Source organism: Hypanus sabinus, chromosome 28 (assembly GCF_030144855.1).
Source record: "Hypanus sabinus isolate sHypSab1 chromosome 28, sHypSab1.hap1, whole genome shotgun sequence".
Taxonomy (NCBI): Eukaryota; Metazoa; Chordata; class Chondrichthyes; order Myliobatiformes; family Dasyatidae; genus Hypanus; species Hypanus sabinus.
The window spans coordinates 46,221,958-46,249,127 of record NC_082733.1 but is presented as its reverse complement, the minus strand read 5'-3'; the positions used below and the strand labels follow the sequence as shown (position 1 = coordinate 46,249,127).

Sequence of the window (27,170 nt, the reverse complement as noted above, 5' to 3'; positions counted from 1 at the left end):
TTGCCCCCAAGGGTACTTTTTCGTTAAGCTCTCTAATCAATTCTAGTTCATTGCATTATGCCCAATCCAGATTAGCTGAACCCATAATGGGCTCAACCATGAGCTGCTCTAAAAAGCCATCTCATACGCATTCTAGAAATTTCCTCTCTACCTGCATAGTGAAATCCCCCATGCCTATTGTAACATTGCGCTTTACGTCAGAAGCCGTCTCTTAAAGTGAACGCAACAACTCATTGACCAGGGGTGTGCTAACATACAACATCATCCTTAAGAAGGGTCTTGGCCGAAAATGTCAACTATTTATTCATTTCCATAGATACTGCCAGACCTACTGAGTTCCTCCAGCGGTGTGTGTGTTGCTTTGGATTTTCAGCATCTGCAAAATTTCTCGTGTTTATAACTGCTTGTGCATTATGTAGAACAGTTTCTATCATGAACAATATGTGTCATCTGTCATCCATTATATTACCCTACACAGATACCCCGCTGCCCAGAATTCACCAAAACAAGTACACAAAAAGAAATTCCAAGTCACCTAACAGAGAACCCATTAATTGCTGAAAAGTCCATGCTGTATTTTTCAGCCAAAATGGTATGAACAGAAATTCAAATAGGCCAAATAGGGTTATAATTTCAGTTTTGGGAATGTCCTCAGCACACACACGCACCTGATAGGAGCCCCTGACTAAGTCTAATATATAAAAAAATATCTTTCCAGCTAAACATGCTGAAAAGTCTTGAATATGTGGGACTGGTTAATGATCAGGGGGTGGTGTCCTCGTTAAGGCAGCAGTAAACCACCATCAGGCTTAGGGGTCATGTGGAGGGGTGAAGCTCAAGAGCTATTCAACCTGTATACAATACCAAGCATTTCTAAAGCAACACACACAAAATGCTGGGGGAAACTCAGCAGGTCAGGCATTTTATGGAAATGAATAAACAGTTGGTATTTCGGGCAGAGCCCCTTGTTCAGGACTGAGAGAGAAGGGGAAAACCATCTGAAGCTTGTACAAATCACCCATCTTGGAGTAATGGTAGGTGCCTCTGACTTGTCTGAGGTGTGCTGACACACACATGATCATGTCGTGCTGCAGGGGACACGGTAGTGGAACTATCAAAGTCTCTGTGGGCCAGTTTAAAGCAATCTACAGAAACACATTCTGCTTTACCCTCCCTATCTACAATAAGTGTTGGAGGTAAACTAAGGCAAGATCTTCCAGACCCAAGACCACTACCATCTAGAAGGATGAGAACAGCAGATACCTGGGAACACCAACACTTGGAAATTTCCCCTCCAAGTCACTCACCATCCTGACTTGGAAACATATCACTGTTCCTTCATTGTCACTGGGTCAAAATCATGGAATTCCCTCCCTAACAAAACTATGGGTGTACCTACACTTCAGGAACTACAGCAGTTCAAGAAGGCAGCTCATCACCACCTCCTCAAGGGCAATTAGGGATAGACAATAAATGCTGGCATAGCTGGCAATGCCCATATCCCATAAATGAATAAATTTTAAAAAACATCTTTTCACCCCATTCCAAAAGGCAGAACGGGTCACAGTAAGGGGGCTTAAGAGGGTGTTAATGTACATCTTTCCCCTTCCTTCTCAGTTCTGAAGATGGTTCTTGGCCTGAAATGTCACCTGTTTACTCATTTCCAATGATGCTGCCAGACCTGAATTCCTCCAGCATTTTGTGTGTTGTTTCGGATTTCCACCATCTGCAGACTTGCTTATGTTAACTCAGCCTTCTCCTTGACGAGCTTTTCTGAGTCTAGTCTACACACATGGGTGTGAACTGGTGAGCCAGTTCTGGAAATATGGTGTTCAACCTCACGCTTTGTGACTTTAGTGGAAAATGCGTGCTTGGTGAGGTTTGGGAATTTACCCGGCAGGTGAATGTATTCATATGTGGTGGTGCATGTACTAGACAGAGTCTTCATGGGAAACTTACTGAGAGTACAAGGTTAAGAACCCAAAGTCCTTTGTATACACAGGCTGGCAGTTTTTAAGATCTACTAACAAGTCCTTTGGCGCACAGGAAATCTGCACCGAGCAGAGGTCTAGCAACTTGAACCAAGACAATGTCCATATGTGAGGCAGAGCATCATGTGCCATGTCCCACTAGTCTGGATCCTATTGAAGTTAGCAACCTCCAGTGAGGGTCTATTGCTCTCTGCCTTATAATCAATGGATGATGCAGGCAGCACATTCATTTCAGCTCCTGTGTCATACAGGAAACATCGCCCTGACAGGGTGTCTGTAATGAACAACAGACAACCCTGACAGCTGGAACCCATGGTGTTCAGACCTCCAATGTCATAATGTCCTGGCACTGTCGAAGCTCCATAGTGGTTGACACTTCTTGGAGTTCATGATAAAAACACAGACCTAATGTTGTGGGTGTGAGTCTGCTGAAGGCTTACTGAGACAAGGAAAGGAGGAGGAACAACGCACCTCTGCCTGGCTGATCATAGATTAATCAGCCATTTTAGCAAGGTCCCTATAGTCTTTCATGGGTGTATTAGCAAGGGCTGTGTGAACTTGATCAGGCATTTGTTGCATAGAGTCTATGTACAAGAAGGGCCAGAGTTGCCTCTACTTCCTGAGAAGACTGAGGTCTTTTGGAGTATACAAGCGTCTCCTTCATATGTTCCACCAGTCTGTTGTTACCAGTACAATCTTCTATGTGGTAGTGTGCTAGGACAATGGCACAGACACAGGTGATGCCAACAGGCTCAATAAACTGATTAGAAAGGCTGGTTTTGCTATAGAGCCAAACTGGACACACCACAGGCTGTGGTAGAACAAAAGACCCTATGGAAAATCCTGGTAATTCTGGACAATGTTTCTCACCCTCTGCATGCCACCTTTGCTGAACAGGGGAGCACTTTTAATAATAGACTAAGACACCAAAGAGCACTATTCGAGGTCATTCTTACACTCAGCCATTAGCCTCTATAATGAGTTTATCTATAGCTGGGGAAGTGATGGTCCCCTCCTGTTAGACTGTTTGAGGTAACTTATTTTTTGTTCTTTCTTCTTATTTTTTTCTTCTAGTATCTGTATATTTGTGTATCTGTGCGCTTGTAATGCTACAGTAACATTGTAATTTCCTTTGGGATCAATGAAGTATCTATCTAAAATTAAAACAACAATGGTGATTGCCCAGGAGAGATAGCATGTTGTCTATTAGTTCTGAAAGCCTGGCATCACTGAGGCAGGGCAGGGAAAGCAACTTTTTGGCATGCTCAGACTCAGACAGCCCAAGTCTGTCAACACAAAGTCTGTAATAGGTGAGTTTGCAGTGTGACATACAGTGGTGCTAGCAAGTTTGTAAACTCTGTAGAATTTTCTCTATTTCTGCATAAGTATGACCTAAAATGTGATCAGATCTTCCTAAAACTAAATAAAGAGAACCCAATTAATTAAATAATACAAAAAACATTATACTTGTTCATTTAACAAACAACACACACAAAATGCTGGTGAAACTCAGCAGGCCAGGCAGTATCTATAGGAAGAAGCAGTATCGACGTTTTGGGCCCAGATCCTTCGTCAGGACTAACTGAAAGGAAAGATATTAAGAGATTTGAAAGTAGGAGGGGGAGGAGGAAATCTGAAATGATAGGGGAAGACAGGAGGGGGTGGGGTGAAGCTAAGAGCTGGAAAAGTGATTGGCAAAAGGGATACAGAGCTGGAGAAGGGAATGAATCATGGGACGGGAGGCCTAGGGGGAAAGAAAGCAGGAGGGGAGCACCAGAGGGAGATGGAGAACAGGCAAAGAGTGATAGGCAGAGAGAGAGAGAGAAAAAAGGGGGGAAATAAATAAATCAGGGATGGGGTAAGGGGGAGGAGGGGCAATGACGGAAGTTAGAGAAATCAATGCTCATTTATACTTGTTCATTTATTGAGAAAAATGATCCAATATTACATGTATTCGTAGGACAAAGTATGTGAAGCTCTGAGGTAATGCCTTTTACAAAAGTTATTTGAAGTCAGGTGCTCCAACCAAGAAGATGAGATTGGAGGTGTGGTTTGTAGAGGTGCCCTGCCCTATATAAAGACACACAAAGTCTGGTCACTGACAGAGCCTGCTCTTCTCAAGAAAGATCTATTTATGTGAAGCATGCTTCGATCAAAACAACTTTCAGAAGACCTTAGAAGATGAATTGTAGAGTTGCATGAAGCTGGAAAAGGCTACAAAAACATTTCTAAAGGCCTGAGTGTTCATCAGTCCACAGTAAGAGAAATTGTCTACAAATGGAGGTAACCCAATACTGTTGCTACTCAGAACTTTGCACAAGTGGGCATCCTGCAAAGATCACTCCAACAGCACAAGGTGCAATGCTGAAGGAGGTGAAAAAGAATTCAAGGGTAACACCAAAAGATTTTCAGAAATCTCTAGAACTTGCTAAAGTCTCTGTTCATGTGTCCATTATAAGAAAAACACTGGACAAAAATGGTATTCATGGAAGGACACCACAGAGGAAACCAATGCTTTCCAAATAGTGTCAAGTTTGCAAAAGACCACCTCAATCTTCCACAACACTTCTGGGACAATATTCTGGGGACAGATGAGACAAAAGTTGAACTTTTTGGCAGAAATGCACATTGCTATGTTTGGAGAAAAAAAGGGCACTGAACAGCAATGCTAAAACCTCATCCCAACAGTGAAGCATGGTGGAAGGAGCATCATGGTTTGGAGCTGCTTTGCTGCCTCAGGACCTGAACAGCTTGCAATCATTGAGGGAACAATGAATTCAAAACTGTATCAAGACACTTACGGAAGAATGTCAGGGTAGCAGTCCATCACCTAAAGCTTAATAGAAATTAATAGAAGTTGGATAAAGCAAAAAGACAATGATCTGAAAGACGAGTAAACCAACAACTGAATGGTTTAAAAAGAAAAAAATTGAGTTTTGGAATGGCCAAGTCAAAGTCCTGACCTTAATCCTATAAAAATGTGGAACAAGATGAAGCAAGCAGTTCATTCAAAAAAGACCAGCATCTGGAGTTGAAGCAGTTTTGTAAGGAGGAATGGCCTAAAATTCCTCCAAGCCAAAGAGTAGGACTGATCAACATTTACCGGAAACACTTAGTTGAAATTACTGCGCACAACAGTGACTGAAAGCAAAGGATCACGTACTTTTTCCTACAAATACACGTAACATTGGATCATTTTTCTCAATAAACTAATGAACAAGTATGTTTTTGTGTTATTTATTTAATTGGATTCTTTTTATATAGTTTTAGGACATGTGAAGATCTGATCATATTTTTGATCATATTTATACAGAAATAGAGAAAATTCTACAAGGTTCACAAACTTTCTAGCACCACTGTATTTAACACATGCAGACAGGTCTTTTAGTAGACTCGCCACTTTGGCTGCAAACTACTAAGCGATTCTATGACATAGTAAAATTTGGTATTGTTCATGGTGATTTCTTGGTGTGAACTAGTCTTACGTCTGTACAAACCAGACGGTAGTGAGCTGCCTCCATTACACCGGCAACTTTCAAGTGACTGCATTGGTCAACATGTCGTTCGGTAACTCTGAAATCATCCAAGAGTGTCAAGGGTCACCAATGCAGGATTTTGTGAATAAAACATGTGAATCTTTTAAAGTGCTTAACAAAAGCCGCAGCCCTTTACTTTCATTGTGAAAAAACCTTAAAAGCAGTCGCCTTACACTGATGTCATTACGTCAGACCGTCTTTCAAAGTGAACACAACAAACTCAATGTGTTCGCAAATTATGTAGAACAGTTTCTATTATGAACAATATGTGCCATTTGTCGTCCAATATATTACCCTACACCATAAGTACGGAGTTTCCTATCACTGTTGTTCTGCCTGACTTTACTCTTCCCTGCTGAGCCCCAGAGCTACTGACCTGGATGCTGCTGCTGCTATGTCAGTTACAAATATTCAAAGAGGATCTTTGTTTCAGAAAGGAACCCTGCACTAAGCATATTTCACCTCACACCTAAATGAAGCCTGTACTTTGGCTTCATAGGTAGACACTTTAACTTTAGTAAAAGTTTCACCTATGAAGCCCTCAGCTTCTCAGGTGTTCCTGAGTACCTCCATGAAGATGAAGCCATATCTTCTGATATTTTGAATCTTTAGCATTCTGTATCTCAACGAATGCAGATGCTCAGACATTAAGTGCATTTTCCCACCTCTCCCCATAGCCCTTAATTCCCCTATTGATTAAAATCTATCCAGCTCAGCTTTAAATAAATTCCAGAGTTCATCTCTCTAGTGAAAAGGACACCAAAGACTCATGACACCGATCAAAGAAATTCTTCCTCAGCTCACTCTTAAATACTACTAAGCTTGAAATAGATTCTTGGACCAGTGATGGAATGGGCAGGAAATTGGAATTAAGATACCTGTCAACTCATGCATACTGAATAGTGGAATAGGTTCAAGATGATTTGTGGCCACTCTTGCTCCAATTTCTTATACTTACAATTCTTCCGAACCCTTGACTCCACACTCATTCTATTAATCTCTTCTGCTTCCTCCTATAAAGGTAAAATAGAACAGGTGATAAAATTGTATGTAAATATCATCCAGATGATAATATAACTCATTAAGCGTTAAAGAGGGGAAAATCTGAAAACAGATCTGCAAAGAGCAAAGTCTTCACTGTCTGCTTGTTAAGTAAAAGAACAGAAAGGAAAGCTTTCTTACAATGCACAGATCTTTCTCAATGAATTTACCTTTGCTTTAAGTTCCATTTCAGCATCAGATTCATCCAGCCAGCGGTCAAAGTCAGGAGCCAAGAATATTGGTCTCTTTTCTTGTTTAGTCAGTCTGTCCCACCATTTGCTCTTCATTTTCTTCACTGTTATATTTACTTGTCTTTCTGTGGTTTTGAACAGCGGCTATCATGACAATTTTTAAAGTAAATTTCCTATCAAGTGACTTAGTGAACAAAGACTGCAAACCTTTTTTTTAAAAAAAAACAATAGTCATGTATTTGTACAGAAACAACATAACTGCATAGATAAATAGCATTGGAGAAATTAAATATCCCTGATACAAAGCATTCTCATAAATCAAATCAGATTTAAAATCTTCAGAATCATAACAACTTTTTTTATATATAGCAACACACACTAATTCATTGGCAGAATTTGGATATTTCTGGCAAAGCTATCATTCACAGTGCCTTAAAAAAGGTATTCAGCCCCCATCCCTTTATTCACATACATGAGTATTACAACCAGAGAATCACATGCACCTTTTTCACAGTAGAGCCCCAAAATGGAAAATTGTAAAACATGAAAAACTAAAAATTCAAAAACTGAAACATCAGCACTTCAAAAATACTTATCTCCCTTTGCTGAGTACTTAGATGAGCCACCTCTCACAGCTATTTCAGCCAGTGATCTTTTTAAGGCAAATCTCTATTAGCTTTGCACAACATGAAGAGGGAAGATTTGCCCATTCCTCCTCGCAAAATTGTTCAAGCTGTGCTAGGTTACCTGGGGAGTGGCGGGGACAGCAATTTTGAGATCTTGCCAGAAATATTCAATCAGGTTAAGGTGAAGACTTGGACTAGGCCACTCAAGGACATCAACTTTCTTCATTTGAAGCCACTCCATGGTTGCTCTGGCAGTGAACTTCCTCCCAAGTTTATGCTTTCTGGCAGAGGCTAGCAGGTTTTTATCCAGGATATCTCTGTATTTAGCAGCACTCACCTTCCCATCAATCCAGAGCCTATTGCTGAAAAGTATCCTATTAGCATGATGTTACCTCCACCATACTTTACAGTAGTGATGGTGCTACCTGGCTGATCCGCAGTATTAGATTTACAACACACATAGTGCTTAATATTGAGGTCAAAAAGTTTCAGTTTAGTCTATTCTGACCGCAGGACCTTCTCCTACAGCTTTACAGTATCTTCTAAATGATGCTTTGCAGTTTTTATGATCAAGGATATGCTTTTTTTCTCTCTTTAGCCAAGGTTTCTTCCTTGCCATTCTTCCATAAATACCTTTTATGTAAGAATTCTGAACAGATTGTGGAGCCATGAACGCCATCTCCAACTGCAAGCACTGACTTCTGTGCCATTCTTCTCCAGTGACTAAGTTTAGAGGGGTGGTGTAACCTAGGCAGTGTGGCTGTTGTTTCATATTTTTTCCACTTTTTCATAATAGATGCACTAGCTCTGAGGTACGTTCAACATCTTTCGGATGGTCTTGTACCCTTCACTAGATTTATGCTTTTCTATTTCCTTGACTTGTCCTGAATGTTCTTTTATCTTCATTTTCATTTGGTCTGTTGAAATTCTACCATACTGTTTGACCTTACAAAGAGGGACAGTATTTATTCTTATGCATTCATTGAAAACAGGTGACCCTCCAATTTTCTACACCAACAAACTGGATGAGTTGGTATGGTAACATATTGCACTTGAGCAAAGTTATAGTAATTACAAACAGGATGAACACTGCTTCAGCCTCGATATATTTTAAATTTAGAAAATGATACAGTAAAATGTGAAAATAGTTGTGGGGCTGAATACTTTTTCAAAGCACTATGTCCCATCTATAAATTACTTTAAGAAGGCAATGCTGAGGTACCTTGGACCATAAGACACAGGAGCAGAATAAGACAATTCAACCCATCAAGTCTGATCCACCATTCCCTCATGGCTGACCCACTCAACCCCATATACCTGCCTTCTCGCCATATCCTTTGACGCCCTGACCTATCAGAAAACGATCAACTTCTACCTTAAATTTATGCACGGACTTGGCCTCCACCACAGTCTGGGGCAGAGCTTTCCACAGATTCACTACTCCCTGGCCAAGAAAATCCTCCATACCTCTGTTCTAAATGGCTGCTCCTCATTTAGAGGTTGTGCCCTCTAGTTCTGGATACTCTCACAATAGGAACCATATTCTCCATATCCACCCTATCTAGTCCTTTCAACATTTGATAGGTTTCAATGAGATCCCCCAACGTTCTTCTAAATTCCAGTGAGGACAGGCCCAAAGCTGCCAAACGCTCCTCATATGTTAACCCCTTCATTCCTGGAATCATCCTTGTAAACCTCCTCTGGACCTTCTCCAATGACAGCAGATTCTTTCTGACATATGGGCCCAAAACTGTTGACTGTACTCCAAGTGAGGCCTGACTAGTATCTTATAAAAGCTCAGCATTATCTCTTTGCTTTTATATTCTATTCCCCTTGAAATAAGTTCTTGAATTACTGTCATGAGTAGTGCCAGATTAAGCAAACAGGCCCTGTTAGAACTTTCTGTGGAGTCTGAGATCAATTGGGTTGTTAACAATTGGCAAGAACCAATAAAATGAATTTCAGAATCAGAATCAGGTTTATTATCACCGACATATGTCGTGAAATTTGTTAACAGCAACAGCAGTTCAATACAATACATAATATAGAAAAAAAATAAGTAAATCAATTATAGTATATGTATATTGAATAGATTTTAAATCATGCAAAAAACAAATAATATGTTAAAAAAATGAGGTGGTGTTCAAGGGTTCAATGTCCATTTAGGAATCGGATGGCAGAGGGGAAGAAGCTGTTCCTGAATCTCTGAGTGTGTGCCTTCAGGCTTCTGTACCTCCTTCCTGATGGTGAGAAAAGGGTATGCCTTGGGTTCTGGAGGTCCTTAATAATGGACACTGCCTTTCTGAGACACCACTCCTTGAAGATGTCCTGGGTACTTTGTAAGCTAGTACCCAAGATGGAACCAACTAAGTTTATAAGTTTATAACCCTCTGCAGCTTCTTTTGGTATTCACTGAAATACCAAATTTCTTCAAACTCCTAATGAAGTATAGTCGCTGTCTTGTCTTCTGTATAACTGCATTGATAAGTTGGGACCAGGATAGGTCTTCAGAGATCTTGATACCCAGGAACTTGAAACTGCTCACTCTCTCCACTTATGATCCCTCTATGAGGATTGGTATCTGTTCCTTCATCTTACCCTTCCTGAACTCCACAATCAGCTCTTTTGGCTTACTGATGTTGAGTGCCAGGTCGTTGCTGCGACACCACTCCACTAGCTGGTATATCTCACTCCTGTAGGCCCTCTCATCACCATCTGAGATTCTAAAAACAATGGTTTTACCTCAGTGAATTTATAGTGCTAAAACAGAAATAACTTTTTAAAAAGTGAGGTAGTGTTCATAGGTTCAAAGTCCATTTAGGAATCAGGTGGCAGAGGGGAAGAAACTGTTCCTGAATTGCTGAGTGCGTTTCATCAGGCTTCTATACCTCCTTCCTGACAATAACAATGAGGACGTGTCCTGGGTGATGGGTGTCCTTAATAATGGATGTTGCCTTTCTGAAACACTGCTCCTTGAAGATGTCTTTGATATTACACAGGCTGGTACCCATGATGGAGCTGACTAACTTTATAATTTTCTGTAGCTTCTTTTGATCCACTGTAGTTTCCCCCCATTCCCATACCGGTCACTGATGCAGTCTGTCAGAATGTTCTCCATGGTATATCTGTGGAAGTCTTCAAGTGTTTTAGGTGACAAACCAAATCTCCTCAAACTCCTAATGAAATATAGTCACTGTCTTGCATTCGTTATAGCTGCATCACTATTTTGGGACCAGGTTAGATCCTCAGGAACTTGAAATTGCTCACTCTCTCCAAGACTGACTCCACTATGAGGATTGGTTCGTGTTTCCTCGTCCTACCCCTCCTAAACTCCACAATCAGCTCTTTGGTCTTACTAACGTTAAGAACAAGGTTGTTGCTGCAACACCACTCAACTAGCTGGTATATCTCACTCCTGTATGCCCTCTCATCTCCATCTAAGATTCTGTCAACAATGGTTGTATCATCAATTTATAGATGGCACTTCAGCCATCCCAAGCCACATGGGTAAACAGAGAGTAGAGTAGTGGGCTAAGCACACAACCTTGAGGTGCATCAATGTTGATCGTTGGTGAGGAGGAAATATTATTACCAATCCACACAGATTGTGGTCTTCTGGTTTGGAAGTCGAGGATCTAATTGCAGAGGGAAGTACAGAGGCTCAGGTTCTGCACTTAATCAAGATCAGAAAACTACGTATGTAGCTCAAAGATGAGTGTGAACCAGAACTGAGGAAGGAGAGAGCTATTCTGATGGGATAGACTCCACCTGAGCTATACTGAGATCAGGGTCCTGGCAAACTGCATAACTAGGGCTATGTATAGGCTTTAAACTAAAAGGAGGGGTGAGAAGTTCAACAGCTTAGAAAGGAAAGAATAAAGTAAAGGGAAGGAGAGTGCAGGAGAGATTATTGAAATCTCCAGGAAAAGAATAAGATAAAGATTTAGAAAGAGAAAAGAGCTTTAGGGAACATGGAAACAAAATTGAAAAGAAAGGTGGTAAATACAGGACTGTAGATGTTATATTTGAATGCATGATGTATATGAAATAAGGTAAATAATTTTGTAGTGCAGTTAAAAATCAGTGGTATGATGTTGTAGGCATCAGAGACACAACTGAATGAAGATCACAACTGGGAGCTTAGCATCCAAGGATACACATCATACCAAGAGAATAGGGAGGTAGGCTGACAGTAGCTAGAATTTGGGGTACAGATTACAGCATGAGATAGAGAAGGAATGTACAAAGAGCTAAGTTACAACAGTCATGGGGACTTTCAATATGCAGGTAAATTGGGACAATCATCTTGGTGCTGGATCCCAAGAGAAGGAATCTGTTGAATGCCTACAAGATGGCCTTTTAAGAGCCCACTAGGGAAAAAAGCAATTCTGGAATGGGTTGTGTAATGTACTAGATCTGATTAGGGAGCTTGAAGTCAAGGGAACCTTAGGAGACAGTGATCATAATGTGATAGAATTATGACCACATTATAATATTTGAGAGGGAAAGCTAAAACTACAACCCCCATTTCCAGAAAAGTTGGGTTATTTTCCAAAATGCAATAAAAACAAAAATCTGCGACATGTTAATTCACGTGAACCCTTAACTGACAAAAGTACAAAGAAAAGATTTTCAATAGTTTTACTGACTAACTTAATTGTATTTTGTAAATATACACAAATTTAGAATTTGATGGCTGCAACACACTCAACAAAAGTTGGGACAGAGTTAAAATAAGATTGAAAAGTGCACAAAATATTCAAGTAACACCGGTTTGGAAGACTCCACATTAAGCAGGCTAATTGGTAGCAGGTGAGGTATCATGACTGGGTATAAAAGTAGCGTCCATCAAAGGCTCAATCTTTGCAAGCAAGGATGCGTTGTGGCTCACCCCTTTGTGCCAAGATTCATGAGAGAATTGTTAGTCAGTTCAAAAGGAACATTTCCCAACGCAAGATTGCAGAGAATTTAGGTCTTTCAACATCTACAGTACATAATATTGAAAAGATTCAGAGAATTCAGAGACATCTCAATGCGTAAAGGGCAAGGTCCAAAACCACTGTTGAATGAGCGTGATCTTCGAGCCCTCAGGCGGCACTGCCTAAGAAACCGTCATGCTACTGTGACAATTATAGCCACCTGGGCTCGGGAGTACTTCGGAAAACCATTGTTACTTAACACAGTCCGTCGCTGCATCCAGAAATGCAACTTGAAACTGTATTATGCAAGGAGGAAGCCATACATCAACTCTATACAGTAATGCCAGTGAGTTCTCTGGGCTCGAGCTCATCTCAGATGGACCGAAAGACTGTGGAACCGTGTGCTGTGGTCAGATGAGTCCACATTTCAGCTAGTTTTCGGAAAAAACGGGTGTCGAGTTCTCCGTGCCAAAGATGAAAATGACCATCCTGATTGTTATCAGCAAAAGGTGCAAAAGCCAGCATCTGTGATGGTATGGGGGTGCATCAGTGCCCACAGCATGGGTGAGTTGCATGTATATGAAGGTACCATTGACTCTGAGGCGGATATTAGGATCTTAGAGAGACATATGTTGCCATCAAGGTGACGTCTCTTCCTGGGACGTTTCAGCAGGACAATGCCAGACCACATTCTGCACGGGCTACAACAGCGTGGCTTTGTAGACACAGAATGCGTGTGCTTGGCTGGCCTGCTGCCAGTCCAGATCTATCTCCTATTGAAAATGTATGGTGCATCATGAAGAGGACAATCAGACAACAGACCACGGACTGTTGAGCAGCTAAAGTCTTATATCAAGCAAGAATGGACAAAATTTCCAATTGCAAATCTACTACAATTAGTATCCTCAGTTCCAAAACAATTAAAAAGTGTTATTAAAAAGAAAGATGATGTAACACAATGGTAAACATGCCTCTGTCCCAACTTTTGTTGAGTGTGTTGCAGGCATCAAATTCTAAATTTGTGTATCTTTACAAAATACAATTAAGTTGGTCAGTAAAACTATTGAAAATCTTTTCTTTGTACTTTTGTCAGTTAAATAAAGGTTCACGTGAATTAACATATTGTAGCGGTGTGCTACACGCAGCGCTAAAGTTACAACACGGAGTCGGTAACTGCAGTCGAAGGAAAAACTTTATTCGAAATCCTCAGCCTCACTTTTAAGCCTCCCTCAACCTGCCCCCTGTGGCGCAGAGGCTCCAAAGCTCTGTGCTCGCAAACCCCCGTAGGCTATCTAATTGTGAGCCGGTTCAGATGTGCCAGGAAATGGGTCGCCACATAACCCCCCCCCCCCCCCAGAACCGGCGATACACCCCCCAATGTCCACAGTCTGGGCCAGAACCTGCTTGGGAGGTCGGCCTCTGCGCCGAGGTGCCGGAAACTCGGCCGGTTGCGCCAGGTCCACATGGGCCGGTTTGAGGCGGTCCACCGTGAAAACCTCCTCTTTCCCCCCAACGTCCAGCACGAACGTAGACCCGTTGTTCCGGAGCACCATAAGCGGCCCCTCGTATGGCCGCTGCAGCGGTGGCCGATGCCCGTCCCTTCGTACAAACACAAACTTACAGTTCTGTAGGTCTTTGGGTACGCAGGTCGGGTGCCGCCCGTGCTGTGAAGTGGGTATGGGGGCCAGGTTACCGAGCTTCTCGCGTAGTCTGCCCAGGACTGCTGCGGGATCTTCCTCTTGCCCCCGTGGGGCTGGTAGGAACTCCCTGGGGACGACCAGGGGCGCGCTGTATACCAACTCGGCCGACGAGGCGTGCAGGTCATCCTTGGGCGCTGTGCAGATGCCGAGTAGGACCCAGGGAAGCTCGTCCGCCCAGTTGGCTCCTCGCAGGCGGGCCATGAGGGCCGACTTCAGGTGACGGTGGAAACGCTCCACTAGCCCGTTCGACTGTGGGTGGTAGGCAGTGGTGTGGTGCAGCTGAGTCCCCAAAAGGCTGGCCATAGCTGACCACAGGCTGGAGGTGAACTGGGCGCCTCTGTCGGAGGTAATGTGGGCCGGTACACCAAAGCGAGATATCCAGGTGGCGATCAGGGCTCGGGCGCAAGATTCGGAGGTGGTGTCGGTGAGCGGGACCGCCTCTGGCCATCTTGTGAACCGGTCCACGATAGTCAGGAGGTGCCGTGCTCCGCGCGACACTGGCAGGGGGCCCACGATATCCACATGAATGTGGTCAAAACGCCGGTGGGCGGGATGGAACTGTTGCGGTGGGGCTTTGGTGTGCCGCTGCACCTTGGCCGTCTGGCAGTGCATGCACGTTTTGGCCCATTCACTGACCTGTTTGCGGAGTCCGTGCCAAACGAACCTGCTGGAAACCATCCGGACAGTTGTCTGGATGGAGGGATGCGCCAAGTTATGAATGGAGTCGAAAACACTGCGCCGCCAAGCTGTCGGGACAACGGGACGGGGCTGGCCAGTGGCGACGTCACAGAGTAGGGTCCTCTCACCCGGGCCCACGGGGAGGTCCTGGAGCTGCAAACCGGAGACTGCGGTTCTGTAACTCAGAATCTCCTCATCCGCCTGCTGCGCCTCTGCCAATGCCTCAAAGTCTACCCCTTGGGAAAGGGCATGAACGGTAGGGCGAGAGAGCGCATCCGCCACGACATTGTCCTTACCCGAGACGTGCCGGACATCCGTCGTGTATTCAGAGATGTAGGACAGGTAGCGTTGCTGGCGGGATGACCAGGGGTCGGACGCTTTCGTAAACGCAAAGGTAAGCGGTTTGTGGTCCATGAACGCGATGAAGGGCCGACCTTCTAGGAAGTACCTGAAATGCCGGATTGCCAGGTAGAGTGCCAACAGTTCCCGGTCGAAAGCACTGTACTTGAGCTCGGGTGGCCGCAGGTGTTTGCTGAAAAACGCCAGGGGTTGCCAGCGACCTGCGATGAGTTGCTCCAGCACCCCACTGACTGCCGTGTTAGATGCGTCCACTGTGAGGGCGGTAGGGGCGTCCATTCTGGGATGTACTAGCATTGCGGTGTTCACCAAAGCTTCCTTCGTTTGAACGAAAGCGGCGGCAGACTCCTCGTCCCAGGTAATGTCCTTGCTCGGACCCGACATCAGGGCGAACAGGGGGTGCATGATCTGGGCAGCTGAAGGGAGGAAGCGGCGGTAGAAATTGACCATACCTACAAATTCCTGAAGGCCTTTGATTGTGGTGGGTCGGGGAAAGTGGCGGACCGCATCTACCTTAGCGGCAGAGGGGTTGCCCCGTCTTTAGTAATCCTGTGGCCCAGGAAGTCAATGGTATCGAGTCCGAACTGGCACTTGGCGGGGTTGATTGTAAGACCGTACTCACTCAGTCAGGTGCAGATTTGACGGAGGTGGGACAGATGCTCCTGACGACTGCTGCTGGCTATGAGGATGTCGTCCAAATAGATGAACGCGAAGTCCAGGTCCCGTCCCACCGCATCCATTAACCGCTGGAACGTCTGTGCGGCACTCTTCAGGCTGAACGGCATGCGGAGGAACTCGAAAAGGCCAAACAGGGTGATGAGAGCCGTTTTGGGGACGTCGTCAGGATGCATCGGGATTTGATGGTACCCTCGGACAAGGTCTACCTTGGAGAAGATCCGTGCGCCGTGCAGGTTTGCTGCAAAGTCCTGAATGTGCGGCACAGGGTAGCGGTCCGGTGTGGTAGCCTCGTTCAGCCTGCGGTAGTCACCGCACGGTCTCCAGCCTCCCGTCGCTTTGGGCACCATGTGCAGGGGGGAGGCCCATGGGCTGTCGGACCGCCGGATGATTCCCAATTCCTCCATCCTCTGGAACTCCTCCTTCGCCAGTCGGAGCTTGTCCGGGGGAAGCCGCCGAGCGTGGGCGTGGAGGGGTGGTCCCTGGGTCGGGATGTGGTGCTGTACGCCGTGCCTGGGCATGGCCGCTGTGAACTGCGGTGCCAGAACCGATGGGAAATCTGCCAGGACCCTGGTGAAGTCGTTGTCGGACAGCATGATGGAGCCGAGGTGAGGGGCTGGCAACTGGGCTGCACCCAGGGAGAACGTCTGAATGGTCTTGGCGTGTACCAGTCTCTTCCTGGGCAGGTCGACCAGTAGGCTGTGAGCTCGCAAAAAATCCGCACCCAGAAGCGGTTGGGCTACGGCGGCCAGTGTGAAGTCCCAGGTGAACTGGCTGGAGCCGAACTGTGGCTGCACCTGACGGGTGCCATAGGTGCTGCCATTCACGGCCCTCAGGGGGGGACCCGGTGCCCTGCTGCGGGTGTCGTAACTCGTCGGGAGGTAAAACGCTGATCTCAGCCCCAGTATCGACCAAAAACCGGCGTCCCGACCTTCTATCCCACACATACAGGAGGCTATCCCGATGGCCAGCCGCCGTAGCCATCAGCAGCGGCTGGCCCTGGCGTTTCCCGGGAACTTGCAGGGCGGGCGACAACGGCGGGCTTCTGCGCCCCACCGCTGGTGGTAGAAGCACCAGTGTTATTGGGCCGGGGGTTGGCGGGCTCTGCGGCTGGGCCTGGACTGGTTTGCTGCCGGGAGTCAGCGGGGTTTCCTTAGGGGGAATTTTGCCTGACAAGTCTGTTGGAATTCTTTAAGGAAACAACAGGCAGGATAGACAAGGGGAAGTCAGTAGATATTGCTTACATGGATTTTCAGAAGACCTTGACAAGGTGTCACACGTGAGGCTGTAAAACAAGATAACAGTCAATACTGTTACAGGAAAAATACTAGCATGGATAGGAGATTGGCTGACTGACAGGAGGCAAAGAGTGGCAGTAAATAGGGCCTTTTCTAGTTGGCTGCCAGTGCCTTGTGGTGCTTCACAGGGGTCAGTGTTGGGACTGATTCTTTTCAAGCTAGATGTCAATGATTTTGATGATGGAATTCATGCTTTGTGACCACGTTTACAAACCGTATAAAGATAGGTATTGTTGAGGAAGTAGGGAGTCTACAGAAGGACTTAAGACAGTTTAGGAGAATGGGTGAAGAAATTGCAGATGAAATGCAATGTGGGGAAATATATGGTTAAACACTTTTGATGAAGAAATAAAAGCATAGACTGTTTTCTAAACAGGAACCAAACTGAGAATTCAGAAGTTGAAAGGCGGAGGACTCCCTAAAAGTTAACCTGCAGAATAAGTCAGCAGTAAGGATGGCAAATGCACTGTTAGAAAGCAATAGCCAACCATTTTAATTCTAATCCCTATTCCCATTCCAATATATCAATTCATCGCCTGCTCTTTTGCTATGATGCAGCCACTATCAAGATGGGGGAACAACACCTCATATTCCATCTAGCTGGCCTCCAATTCAACGGTATGAACATCATTTTCTCACAAGTTTCTACAAATGTATCACGGAGAGCATTCTAACTGGCCACTGTTGTGCTGGTGGTGGGGGGGGGGTAGTATACAGCTCAAGATTGAAATAAGCTCCAGAAAGTTGTATTCTCAGTCAGCTCCATCATGGGCACTAGCCTCCATAGTATCCAGGCAATCTTCAAGGAGCAATGCCTCGCAAAGTTGGCATCCATCATTAAGGACCCACCACCCAAGTATGTCTTATTCTCATTGTTACTTTCAAGAAGGAGGTGCAGAAGCTTGAATACACACACTTAACTATTCAGAAACCCCCTCTGCTACCCAATTTCTGAATGGACATTGAACCCATGAACACTACTTCACTATTTTTCATTCCTATTTTTACACTACTTACTTAATTTAACTATTTTAATACACTTATTGTAATTAATGTTTTTTATCATCATGTACTGCATTGTACCGTGGCCACACACATTTCACAACATATGCTAGTGATACTAAACCTGATTCTGATTCTCCAACTTTCGGAAATATTTTTCCCTCCCCTTTCTTTCTTTTTTTCTATTCCTCATTCTGCCACCCCCACCTCTTCTTCTCACTTGTCTATCTCCCCTGATGCCCATCCTCCTTCTCTTTCTCCCATAACCACTCCCTCTCCTATTAGGCTCCTCTTCTCCATCCTTTTACCTTTTCCACCTATCATCTCCTGACTTCTTACTTCATCCACCCAGCTTCACGTATCACCTTCTAGCTTGTACTCCTTCTACCCCTACACTACCTTTTTCTGGTACCTTCTCCCTTCCTTTCCAGTCCTGAGTCCTGGGCTCTCAGCCCAAAATATTGGCTGTTTATTTCTCTCCATAGATGCTGCCTGACCTACTGAGTTCTGCCAACATTTTGTGTGTGTTACTCTGAAATGCAATGTTAGCATTCATTTCAAGAGGATGAGAAGGCACATTTGGAGTATCCTTAGTAGTCATGAGCCCATTATCTCAGAAAAGATGTGCTGGCACTGGAGAGGATCCAGAGGAAGTTCATGAGAATCTTACTGGGAATGAAAGGGTTAACATATGAGGTGTGTTTGATGTCTCTAGGTCTATACTTGCTGGAGTTTAGAAGAATGGGGTGGGGGGGGGGGGGGAATCTTATTGAAACCTACCGAATATTGAAAGGCCAAGATAGAGTGGACATAGAGTGGATGTTTCCTATAGTGGGACAGTCTAGGACCAGAGGGAAAAGCCTCAGAATACAGGGATGTCCCTTTAGAACAAAAATGAGAAGGAATTCTTTAGCCACAGTGGTGTATCTATGGAATTCGTTGCTACAGGTGGCTGTGGAGGCTAAGTCATTGGGTATATTTAAAGCAAAGTTGGTAAGTTCTTGATTAGTAAGAGTGTCAAAGGTTATGGGAAGAAGGAGGAGAACATGGCTGAGAGGGATAATAAATCAGCCATGATGTAATGATGGAGCAGCCTCAATGAGCTGAATGGCCTAATTCTGTTCCTATGTGTTATTGTCTTACTGCAGTGAAGGTGCACCCCAGTGTAGATGGGGAATTCCAGGATTTGGATTCAGCAACAATTGAATCAGAATCAGGTTTAATACCACCAGCATATGTCATAAAATTTGTTGTCTTTGCCGCAGCAGTCAATGCAATACATAATAATAGGGAAAAAAGTGAATTACAGTGAGTAAGTGTATTAAATAGTTAAATAAAATAAGCAGCGCAAAAATAGAAATAAAAAGTAGTGAGAATGAGGTAGTGTTTGTGTGTTCAATGTCCATTCAGAAATCAGATGGCAGAGAGGAAGAAGCACCTTCTGAATTACTGTGTGTGACTTCAAGCTTCTGTCCCTCCTTCCTGATGGTAGCAATGAGAACAAGGCATCACGTGGGGGATGGGGGTCTTTAATGACAGGCATTAGGGTTCGTTTGAGGCGTCGTTCCTTGAAGATGACCTGGATACTATGGAGCTAGTGTCCACGATGGAAATTACTGAGTTTACAACTCTGCAGCTTATTCAATCCCGTGCAGTGGCCCTTCCATACCAAACAGTGGTGCATCCAGTTAAAATGTTTTCCATGGTATATCCTAGAAATTTGCAAGTGTCTTTGGTGACATACCAAATCTCCCCAGATTCCTAATGAAATATAGCCACTGTTGTGCATCTTTGTAGCTGCATCAATATGTTAGGTCCAGGATAGATCCTCAGAGATGTTTACACCCAGGAACTGGAAATTACTCGCTCTTTCTACTTCTTTGAGGACTGGTGTGCGTCCCTCATCTTACCCTTTCTGAAGTCCATAATCAGTTTTCATACAGGCAATGTATTCCAAGTCAGGATGTTACAAGACTGGGAGAGGAATCAGCTATATTCTCATGTGGCTTCCACCTTTGCTCTTTGTGGTAGTAGAGGTTGTAGATTTGGGTGCTGCTGTCATGATGGCTGTAGTGCACTTTACATATGCCAACTACTGACAAGATGCTCCAGTGGTGAAAAGAATATATATTTAGGGTGGTCGATGGGGTTCTAGTCAAGCAGGCTGCTTTGTTACTGTAGGGTTTCTTGAGGGTTGTTGATTCTCATCAACATAATCAGGTAAGTAGATCATATTCTGCATTAACTTGTCCCTTGTATGTCTTGGAAAAAGCTTTGTTGTCTCTCATTGTGGGGTATGAAACTCTAACTTCCTCTTGTAGGCCACAGTATCTGATCCAATTGCTGGTTAACTGTGACCGCAGGATATTGATGATAGGGACTGTAAGAGTAACAACTTTGAACATCAAGGATAGGTAGGTAGGCTGCTGTTGGAAATAGCTATTACCTGGCACTTTTGTGATATGAATGTTATATCATGTCTAATTTAACATGAAGATCTTTCACACCTCTGATCCTTTATCAAGGACAACCAGAACAAATAAATAAATAAGATGTTTGACTAATTTCTTTAAGAGACAGTTCTGGCAACTACATGCAATTTGACACCATGATTCACTTGCATTGTCACCAAGTCACTCAATGATGGTCATTCCAGAATCATGCACAGCTTATGAGGAAAATAATCCAATCTTAAAATTATCATATTTAAAAAATGCTACTTTAACCACCTAAACACCATTTTTGGTGCTCTTAGCCTCTAAGAGCATTGTGAAGTATGTTATGGTATCAGCAAGGTTATCTTACAGATTCATTAGAATAACTGGTCATCCTGCTGGTGTACCACCTCAGAAATTAGCAACAAATCAATCTTCATCCCTGAAATTCATTGGAGTATGCAGAAACATTTTGGAAACTCAGGGACAAAAATTGGAATAGTTCCCTGCAAAATTACTCAAGCATTAAAAAGAGCTTTTCATTATGTTTGTTGCTGAATTGCAATCACAGTCAAGCTTTAAACCATCAATGACATACCTCAGAACTCACAGCTTCTAGGAATGCCAAGCAGAATTCATAGGCATTGTCTCCTTTTGCCCCATGGCCATGTGCTGGAGGTGTACAAGAAAAATGTTATTATATACTTGACATTATGCAACAAATGGTTACACTCAAACTCCTTTCACAAGCAAGGCTACTGTTTGGAATGGAAGAAAACAGGAGCAGGAGTAGGCCATCAAATCCCAAATCCTGCCACACCATTCAAGATAAATTTAACACAATCATGGTTACTCTATGCTGGCCTCAAGTACTCTTCATATCTTTCATTCATTCATTCCTTGGCTATTAAATAATTATCTACCTCCAATTTATATGTTCCTAATGACACAACTTCCACCACTGCCAGGGTAGAGAATTCCAGAAATTCATCACCCTCTGCAAAAAGAAATTTACGTACCTCAGTTTCAAACAACCAGCCTCTTTACTTGTAGTCATGTCCTCTTATTCAAAACTCTTCCAGCTCGTGAAAACATCCCAACTTCTACTTTGTCAAGCACCTGAGGATCTTGTATATTTGAAAGCAAGGTCACCTTGCATTCTTCTAAACTCCAAATGATATAGGCCCAAACTATTCTGCCTCTATCCCAGGAATTAAGAGTGGTGATCTCCCCATCTTCCTCCTTGGTAAATACCATACCAAGTACTTATTTAGGACACACATAAAATGCTGGAGGAACTCAGCAAGTCATGCAGCATCTATAGAAATGAATGAACAGTCAACATTTTGGGCCAAGACCCTTCTTTACAACTGGAAAGTAAGGGGGAAGACACCAGAATAAAAAGGTAGGAGGGGAAAGAGGCTAGCTGGAAGGTGATAGGTGAAGCCAGATGAGTGGGAAATTCAAAGGGCTGAAGAGAAAGCAATCTGATAAGAAAGGAGAGAGAACCATAGAAGAAAAGGAAAGAGGAAGAGATCCAGAAGTGATAGGTAGGTAAGAAAAGGCAAGAGACCAGAGTAGGGAATAGAAAAGGAGTGGGAGGGAAAAGAATTTTTTTTAAACCAGAATGAGAAATCAATATTCATGCATCAAGTTGGAGGGTAACCAGAGGGAATAAAAGACCATAATATATAGGAGCAGAACTAGGCCATTTGTCTCATCAATTCTGCTCCGCCATTTCACCATGGCTGATCAAATTTTCCTCAGACCCCATCTCCTACCTTCTCCCCTGTATCCCTTCAGGCCCTGACCAAACAAGAATCTATAAGGTGCTCTATAAGGGTCTATAAGAATCTATAAGGGTTGCTCTTCCACCCTGAAGGTGGCCTCTTCTTGGCACAAGAGGAGGCCATGAATTAACATATCGAAACAGGAATCGAAATTAAAATGTTTGGCCATTGGAAAGTTCCACTTTTGGAGGATGAAACAGAGGTGCTCAACAAAGCAGTCCCCAAACTTACAACAGGTCTCACAAATGTAGGGGAGGCCACACTGGGTGTACCAGACAGATTTGTAAACGAAGTGTTGCCTCACCTGAAGGGACTGTTTGGAATCCTGAATGAGGCGAGGGGAGACGAATGGGAAAGCGTGGCACTTTGGCTGCTTGCAGGGACAAGAGCCTGGAGGGAGATTAGTGGGGATGGATGAATGGATAAAGGAATCGTGGAGGGAACAATCCCAGCAGAAAGTGGAGAGGAGGAGGTTTGGTAGCAGAATCCCTTTGGATATGGCAGATGTTCCTGAGGATGATGCACTGGATGTGGAGGCTCATGGAGTGGTAGGTAAGGACAAAGGGAACTATGAATCTTAAGATGGCAGGGAAATGGGATGAGTGCAGATGTTCAGGAAATGGAAGAGATGCAGGCGAGGGTGGCATCTCCGGTGGAGGAAAGGAAACCCCATTCCTTGAAGGAGAACACCTCTGATGTCGTGGAAAGGAAAGCCACATCCTAGGAACAGCTGTGGCGGAGACAGGGAAACATTTTTACAGGAGATAGGGTGGGAAGAAGTAGAGTCAAGATAACTGGGAATCAATAGTATCTTGCCCACGTACTCTGTCTCCAAGTACACGTTCCCTTCTTTATCCTTGAATAGTCTTACCTTCTGCCTTGTTATTCTCTTACTCTTGGTATATGAATACAATGTCTTAGGATTTTCTTTGCCAAGGACTTTTCCTGGCTTTTCAAATTCCTTTCAAATTCTTTTCTAGTTTATTTGTAAATTCTAAACCTTACACAAGTTTTCTTTTCCTTCTTGACTAAATTTGCCATTTCCCTCGTAATCCAAGATTCCCTTAACTTGCCATCCTTGTCCTTCCTTCTAACTTGGGCATATTCATCCTGTATTCAATTTGTCTTTAAAGACTCTCCATGACGGTTGTGGACTTGTTCAAAAACTGCTGTTCTAATTAATTCTCCCTGGTTTCTGTATAATGATCTGGTAATTTTCCCTGACCTAATTTAATACTCTCATCCATGGTATATCCTTTTTCATTGCCATCTTAAAACTTGAATTGTGATGACTGTTCCCAAAATACTCCCCCACTAAAAGGTCAGTCACCTGGTCATGCTCATTTCTCAAAACCAGGTCCATTATGGCCATTCTCTAGTTGGCCTATCTACAAAATGATTTAACTAACCCCTCTGGATGCAATAAGTAAATTTTACTGTCTAACCCATTTGTACTAAGGAAATCCCAGTCTACATCAGAGAAGTTGAAGTCATCCACAACAATTTCATATCATTCACTGTACGCAATAGAATTTCTCTATTTTTATAAACTCCAGCTCTTTGCACGAAAGGCTAAAATGTTACTTATCTTCTTAAATACTTATTGAAACTGCCTTTTACAATTCATGCACTTGAAAGAGGTAGTTTAAGAGAGTGTGGAGATATTGGTAATCCCAGAGGACTCGAAAATTATCAAAAGACAAGAAAATTATAGGCCAAAAACCTGACTTCAGTGGTTGGGAAGATATTGGAGTCAATTATCAAGGATGAGGTTTCAGGGTACTTGAAGGCACATGATAAAATAGGTAAATTCAGCATGGTTTTTTAAGGGAAAATCTTCCCTGACAAATCTGTTGAATTTTTTGAGGAAATATCAAGCAGGATAGACCAAGGAGAATCAGTGAATGTTATTTTTTTGTAAAAGATCTTCTGAAAATCCAAGGAGTCACAAATGAGACTTCTAAGCAGATAGTATATATAGCATATTCCCATAGTATAACAGGGAATACATGAGCATGGATAGAGGATTGGCTGACTGGCTGAAGGCACAGAGTGGGAAAGGTGGGGGGGGGGGGGGGGAGGTACAGCTGGTGATTATTGGTATTTCACAGGGATCAGATTTAGGTACATTAATTTTCACATAGTATGTTATTGATTTAGATAGTTTTGTGGCAGTTTGTACTCCATTTTTGGCATTTACTCCTTCCAGTCTGAATAGGACTTTAGCAGCTAGGCTCTAGAACAAGCTGCTGGCTGGGATAAGGTATCAGAAACCACAGAACAAAGAAGCACAGTGATTGACACCTAGTGAGTACAGCTGAACTAAAGATCCCACTATGAGATATCCACAGGACAGAACAAGCAAAGAGGAATATTTTGGAAATAACATCTTGTGGAAAGGATTTGGAAATCTAATTAAACTCTATCTACAGGTTCCCTTAATGAACTCTCTCTCGTTACATCCTCAAAGAATCCGAGCAAATTTACCTTTGATAAAAATATGCTGGCTAGGTTTAATGATACTCAATTTCCCTAAATATTAGTTTTTTTTCCTCCCAACAGTTGTTAAACTAACTGGCCTCAGCACATTCAATGGAACTGGTAATGCAATATCCTACAAACACATTGAAAACATTATCAGGCATATTAATATTTATTGGGAGGCTATTTTGGTGACAGGAGAGGGCCGTGGTTTGTTATCCACAAGTATGTGCCCTTATCCCTTAAATTTAACAATTGTTGGTAGGGGTCTTGGTATGGAGTAGACGTGTGTCCCAGGAGCTGCGCCTATCTTCACCTTTTACCTCAGCCAAACAGTAGTTAATTCTATTTTTTAAGTGACTGAAGTGAGCTATAATGGGCTGAATGAAATGATGAAGCCAGGTAAAGGGAAGAAACAAGAAAAAGGGCACAGGACAAGAAGATTCGGGTGAGGGCTCCACGAAGGTAGCGGGCTCATAAGAAGCTAAAGCCAACGCTGCTAGGGCCCCGGCCCCAGCTACTATCAAAGAAGTCCTTGAGGCGGTAAACAAACTGTACAGTTTGGTAGATGGGAGACATGCAGAGCGCAATAAGTCCATCATGAACTTAACGGTGGCTCTAACCCAGGTCACTAAATGTGTTTCTTTAATGGAGGATGCCGCCGAATCGATTGAGAGATGAATCGAAGAGTTGGAGAGGCGGCTTGAAAGTCTAATATCCCAAAACACGCGGCTACAGGCTAAAGTGGATGACCTTAAAGCCTGGTCTTGCATTAAAACATCTACATTATCGGGATCCAGAAGAAAGCTGAAAACAATAAGCCAACAGATTTTGTAGCCATGTTGCTTCCAAAGTTGCTGGGAGAAGAACATTTCCATCAGCCGATTAAAGTGGACCATGCCCACCGGAGCCTAGCACCTGCTAAAAATGGTAGGCCAAGAGCTATTATTGCGAGGCTACACCATTACCAGGTTAAAGAGCTGGTGCTACGGTTGTGCAGGGAGAGAGCTCCGCTGGTATATGACGGGTGTCTGGTGTTCACTTACTCAGATTTAACCTCAGCTACCATGAGGAAACGTCAAGATTTTCAGCACATTAAGGAGAAATGCAAAGCCAGGAAAATTATGTGTGGATTCTGGTATCCGGCGATGTTCGTGGTTACAGTTAACAATAGCACCAGTACATTCAGCACTGCAGTCGTAGCAGAGGAGTTCCTGAGCCGAGAAGTTAAAGATTGGCATTCGGACACCATATAAACCTAAAAACAGATTAACGCTGGGCAACTGGATTCATCATTGATCGATAGTGGCTTCATCTGGAGACTGTTTCTTCTGTTCAGCGCATGAGGAACTGAAAAATAAGCTCACACTAAGATGTGGGTGAGGACTGATTGTTGTTATTTATTTTTATATTTCATGGTGTATTTGTGAAGAGGTGTTTCTCCCGTGTTTAGTGAGTAATGGGCAGTTATCTTGCTATTCCGGACCATGTGTTGGCTGGTGGATATAGCTTTGACTCTAGGTTAGGGGTATAGAAGTACTACTCCTGGTGTGTTTTTTTTTATTTTTGGGAGGGTTTTTTGTGTTTCTCAAGGGGTTGTTACAGCACATCTATTTGTTCAAGTTACAGTTTATGTTATGCCATGACCATACAGCAATTTTTTCTTTTGTTAAGCAGCAGATATGACATCTAATTCGCAATATGCACAGCATTGGTGAAGCTAAATTTGTCAGCTGGAATGTACGGGGGATGAATAGTCCACTGAACAGAGGGAAGGTGTATGCACATCTTCATACACTCAAAGCTGATATTTGTTTTCTCCAAGAAACGCACATTAAGGAAACAGCAGCAAAAGTGCTTTGTCCCTCCTGGACATCTCAGGTCTACCAGTCAAATTTTAGTACTAAAACTAGAGGTCTTGCAATCCTATTTAAAAAAAAAACATACCATTCGCTCACACACAAACTATCTTTGACCAGAGGGGCAGATATGTAATAGTAAGTGGAATATTAAATTCTAAACCATTGACACTAGTAAATGTGTACGGGCCCAACTTTGATGATCCAATTTTTTTTCAGAACCTCTTTAAGGCCATGCCTAATCTGTCTGACTCTAACATAATTGTAGGTGGAGACTTTAATTGCATCTTAAACTCCCTCCTAGATAGACGTCCCCAAATTTGTTCATTTAAAAATAGTGTAACACTTAATAATCTCATGCAATCGGATAACATAGTGGATATTTGGAGGCTTCTTAATCCCATGAAGAAGGATTTTTCATATTTCTGTGCAGTACATAAATCCTACTCTAGGATTGATTATTTTCTGTTAGATTCGAAATTGGTCTTGTCAGTAGTCGGTTGCACTTACCATAATATACTTATCTCGGATCATACTTCTGACTCCCTTATACTCCAACTGAACCACAAAAGAAGTGAATATAGTTGGCGG

At 43.3% G+C, this 27,170-nt stretch overlaps 2 protein-coding genes across 2 annotated transcripts in view; one reads left to right on the top strand and one right to left on the bottom strand.

Annotated features, from left to right (window-relative positions):
* The window catches only part of hacd3 (3-hydroxyacyl-CoA dehydratase 3), a 113,435-nt gene that overhangs the window by 43,415 nt on the left and 42,850 nt on the right, over window positions 1-27,170 (bottom strand). The window contains exons 4-6 of the mRNA XM_059953157.1: window positions 21,048-21,121; window positions 6,739-6,903; window positions 6,486-6,540 (exon numbers count right to left, since the gene is read on the bottom strand). Coding sequence (XP_059809140.1) covers window positions 6,486-6,540; window positions 6,739-6,903; window positions 21,048-21,121 — 294 coding nt within the window. The remainder of the gene's footprint in view (window positions 1-6,485; window positions 6,541-6,738; window positions 6,904-21,047; window positions 21,122-27,170) is intronic.
* The window catches only part of ints14 (integrator complex subunit 14), a 146,077-nt gene that overhangs the window by 87,621 nt on the left and 31,286 nt on the right, over window positions 1-27,170 (top strand). The gene's annotated exons all lie outside the window — the stretch shown is intronic.